Source organism: Lactuca virosa, chromosome 2 (assembly GCF_052849685.1).
Source record: "Lactuca virosa cultivar CGN04683 chromosome 2, Lactuca_virosa_CGN04683_v6, whole genome shotgun sequence".
NCBI lineage: Eukaryota > Viridiplantae > Streptophyta > Magnoliopsida > Asterales > Asteraceae > Lactuca > Lactuca virosa.
This window is the reverse complement of record NC_136427.1, coordinates 156,823,576-156,828,610: the sequence shown is the minus strand read 5'-3', so window position 1 is coordinate 156,828,610 and position 5,035 is coordinate 156,823,576. Positions and strand designations below refer to the sequence as shown.

At 37.0% G+C, this 5,035-nt stretch overlaps 1 protein-coding gene across 1 annotated transcript; it reads right to left on the bottom strand.

Annotated features, from left to right (window-relative positions):
* Nucleotides 1-1,646: 1,646 nt before the first annotated feature.
* On the bottom strand, nt 1,647-2,528 carry LOC145157909 (uncharacterized). Its single transcript, XM_079076882.1, has one exon. The coding sequence runs from the start codon at nt 2,526-2,528 to the stop codon at nt 1,647-1,649; it is 882 nt and encodes a 293-aa protein (XP_078933008.1).
* Nucleotides 2,529-5,035: the final 2,507 nt, after the last annotated feature.

Sequence of the window (5,035 nt, the reverse complement as noted above, 5' to 3'; positions counted from 1 at the left end):
TATATATATAGTTAACTTATCCCTCTATGAATAGTTAAAGATAACAGAACTGCTATCTTTAGGATGACCTAGTTAATGGTCGTAGCCCGTTCTAGTGCCAGACTATGGCCCTCGCCTTCGCGTTAGGACCCTGATGCTTGGTGCCCTCGCGCCCAGGTCCAATTCATGATGACAATCCCCAGTCTATAATAAGCCAAAACATAGATGGTCATTTTCCAGAGCGACAAGTGTAGCGCTCAGAGCGTTGTCCTCTGTTTCTTCTGCACCAATAGTAGAAGACTAGTAGCGGTGCACGATCCACCAATGGGACTCCTCCATGTCATGTGGACCCAAGACAGGACAAATGATATTGTTAGGATCATGTGCAGAGAACAACAAGTATAAAAGGGACCCTTCTTCTCCAGAAGAAGGGATTGCCTATCTATTCTCCAAAACCGTAATCACCATATTTTCATACACATAATAACTACACCGTCGGAGCTTCGTCCCTAGACCACCTCCCAGACGTTGACTGACGTTATCTCTTTATTGTTGTGATTACAAGACTCTTCGTAGTCGGAATCATCAAGTTACGGCGTTATGTCCCAAACACATATCACAACATTTGGCGTCATCCAGCACGTATACTCATAGTTACACAACCTTGATACGACTCTAGACACCGACGATGACGGGAAAAGGACCTATGACGTCCGACAGAGGAGAAACAAGTCCACTCAAATTCATGTTGTCGCTCGACGGCACGCAAGCATCTACATCAGATGGACAAGCATCCACCTCAACGCCAGCAACACAAGCATCAAGCTCCACGATGGAAACCACAACTACAATAATAGCCACCTTGTGGTGACCGCCACCCATCACAACAGAGTATGTGCTTACAACCACGACTGTAGCGCCATAGATAACAGTGACCCAATAGTCACAACCACCGACTCAACTGTCACAACCATCGACTCAGCAGTCGTAGCCACTGGTTTCTCAGTCGCAATCACTTCTGCAGCAGGCAGGGACGAACACTTGGTCCCCAGGAATCGTATTGTCTTTTGTGCAACATCGAATGTCGAACTATCAATTCTCTCCCATAGCGGGCACGTCACAAATTCCACTCTTTGCACAACAACAACCGATGTTCAACCCCTACTTCCAGCAATTGCAGGGATCCATTCCCCAAGTGTCATCATCGCAGGGGTCTAAACCTCGCACGATATCGACGTAGGAGTCTAATCCTCACTCGTCATCGGTACATCAACTAAATCCCCACCCACAACAGTCGCAGGGGCTGAACTTGTACATGCTCTAGTAGTCGGGATCAAGCTTACATGTTGTAAAGTCCATTCTCACATCTCCCCATGCCAATCAGCTTCCTCGAGCGTAAGTCCTGAACGAAACAAAAATCATAGAAAAAGGTCATGAAGCAATTAAAATCTTTGGTAATTTTGCTGATTGATAATAAGTTGCATCTAAATTTGGAATGTACAAAACATCATTTCTGGCTTCTACACATCATTCAACCGCTTCATTAACTTTTTGTATTGTTCCAGGCTAAGACCTAGTATGGGACTGGATTCTACCTCGATGTTTGGTACCTTTGGTTTGGGACGATTTGGCCTTTCTTGATCAGCAACATTTTTGCGACGTGTATCCTACCAATCCGGATATCCAATCTTCTCAAAGCATCCATTAATAGTGTGTCCATTCTTCCCATAATGATTGCACTTCATTCCCTCTTCACTAGTGCTATTTTTCTCAAACTGGTTCTTATTAACGATGCTCTGAGCACGTATCTGATATGTTGTAGTATCTACATTGAATTTTCTTGCTGCAGATATGCGTCGCTGCTGTTTATATTCTGAGACCATGTGATAGACGTCACCAAGTGATGACATAGGTTTGGTGCTAAGGATCTGCGTTTTTATAGTTCCAAAGGCATCTTCGAGACCCATCAGAAACTCATAAACCTGTTCTTTGTCTTTAGATTTTGTTAATTTTTTTCCGATATCGTAGGTGTACTTGCCAAAGGTACAACTTGGTGTTGGTGAAGCAGATAGGATTTCATCCCAGATTCCCCTCATCTTTGTGAAATATGTGGAAACGGAATCAGTGTCTTGTATGAGCGTTGTTAGTGCACGCTTCAATTCGTAAGCACGGGGTGCACTCTCCTTTCCAAATCTTTCTTCAAGATCACCCCAGATCTCCTTTGTGGTTGTGGTATATTTGACACTGTTTCGAATATCTTTCTCAGTAAGCCAACCCTTTATCGGGGCATCGCTTCGTTGCCAAGCTCTATACTCATCCGTATCTTCTGTCAGTTTTGCTAGGGTTCCATCAATGAAGCCGACTTTGTTTTTGGTCAAAAGAAAAATCTTCATCTCTCTGGACCAGTCGACATAATTATTGTCACCAAGGTTTTCGTTGACATGTACCTGTCGTGGGTAATCAATGGGATGGATGTAAAAGGGCGAATTAGGATTAGATGACGCGTTGGTGTTGGTATCGGAGCCACCCGGTGGGAGGTTGCCCGTCATTGTTTAACATGATGCAATATTCAGCTCTGATACCAACAAGAAGAAAACAAAGAACAAGAAGAAAACGACTCCTGTCACGTTGCTTCATTCAACGAAGGAAGAGGGATATAAATAGATCCCAAGTACAGCTGGAGTTTGTTAGGCTAAGAATAAGAAAAGATAAATACAGTGAAACAATTATCTACTAAATATAAAGGGGTAACCCAAATAAACTATTATTTCCTTTAAAACCACCATTCAACTTATTAGAGTTTTACATATTTGTTTACATCTTTTTTGATATAAAAACTTTATAAAGTAAATTTTATAAAATTATAACCAACCGAGTTATTTATATATTATTACTTTTATGCTTTTAAAAAAATATGTTTTCGTGTTTTAAAAATAAAGTATTTAAAATTTTAAATAAATTCAAGTCATAAATATTAAGTTTTATATTTATCATTATTAATATTAATTTAATATGAAACATCATATTCTAATTAATAATTCTTACATATAAAATATAACGAGTTATATTTAAAAAAATATAAATGAATAAACATGATACTTAGTGAGTAAAGTGAATATATAAGATCAACTCCAATGGTAAAATATCAAAATAATAAGTTTTAAACACTAAAATAGTGAAATCAATCCAACCACACATTAAAATAGTGTATTTTAGAGTAACCTTCTTATTTGGTGTTTGAATGTACACCATACACTAGAATGATGTATTTTAAAGAATGGTTAATGCTAAAGCGGAAAACACACATTAAAATGAAGTATTCAGTGGACCATTATAGTTGGTTTGAAACGTATACACCATTTTGGTGCAAATGCATAGGATACACACAAATTTTGGTGTTATACTATTCATGTACATTAAAATCGTGTAAGAAACGGTGATAAGTTGGAGAAGACATTAAACCATGTTGGTGTAAAAATAAGATTTTGGTGATGGGTTGAAGATGCCCTTACCCCATTCACCCTTTTATCCATTTATCTTATTCATTGTCACCAACAACCCTCCATCCCCTTCCTTTTTTCCCCGGAAAACCTTCCATAGCACCTTGATGAATTCAAACCAGTTGCAAACTAAAATGAAAGATTAATCCCAAAAAGCTCTAAAACCAATACCTACAAAATAGTGTAGAAGTTAACCCTCATACATGGTGAGTTTGTTTCTTCTTCGTCACCGCTTATGATATCAATAGTGGGGAGCTACCTCCATGTAGAATTTGGTCGATGACAGATTTCAGTTTTAGAGCTTATTAACCTTTTTTCTTCTTTGAGAGTTTGGAGTTAGAGTGTCCAATCTTATGCTCATTATTCTATCATTTTTGATGATTATGTGTGGAATTAACTTGATTTTTAGAAATAGAATCATCTATGGTAACCTCTAGTATGATTTGGTTAATGACCTGATAGCGATTTAACTTTCAACAAGTAACATGTTGTGCAATCTCGCGTAATTCAATGATTTCTTCATGTTCTTACGTCATTTTTTGTTTTTACTTAACGATTTGTTCAGTGTTTCCTACAGTGTGTGGGTTTTTGGTCATATTGTATCTAGGAGTTTGGACAATCAATTAACCAACAAAGATTCCGTGAATCTTCATAAACATATGTGTTTGGTTAGTCTCTGATTATATTTTATTGCATTATACTTCAATTTTGGCTTTTTATGTCAATTTCTTGAATCATACGTTATATATAGTTCACGATCTTATGGAAATGGGGTGTTTTTTTAATGTCCCACTTTCTCCATTGAGTAATTTGGTTGATGGGTATCACTTGTTAGACTCCATAGATTTTGGCTGTATTAATGTCAATTTCTTTCATTTTATATAGTTAACCACCCAAAAAACACACAAACACATGTATTTGTGTTTTCAAGATTATGGTTTGAAGTTGTCATATATTGATGTTTGATTCACTAAATAGAACATGTTTTCACCGTGAGTTCCAAGATGAAGATGTGGTAGGAAGTCACTGTTCACATGAGAGAGAGAGAGAGAGAGATTTTATTATGAATTAAAATAACAATATAAAATAATTAAAAAAGAGCTTAACAAGGGAAAAATATTTTTTTAGGCGTGTCAACGATCACGTATGTAAGTTTAAAACTTATAAAGAATAATCCAAGTGAACAATAAATTATCAGGACAAAACGCATATATTGATCCAACCTCTAGGAACGATTCATGTAATTTACTCTATTAGTTATTATGTATTGTAGTCTAGTATATCTATAATTTTAAGATAGGTCGTTTATGTGTATATAAACAAAGGGTGGGAGATTAATATGACTAGGGATGAGCATTATTTGGTTTAAAGTAAAAAACCATATAAATCGTATCTTAATCGGTTTGGCATGTTGGGGCTTACATAGTTACAATTTGATTTTTGGATTGGATGGTCACATGACCGGTCCAAAGATATAGTGGGCGCAGGGCGAAAAAAAAATTAGCCTCCAAAGTCATAAATATAATAAAAATTAAATTGAAAATAGAACATCGTTA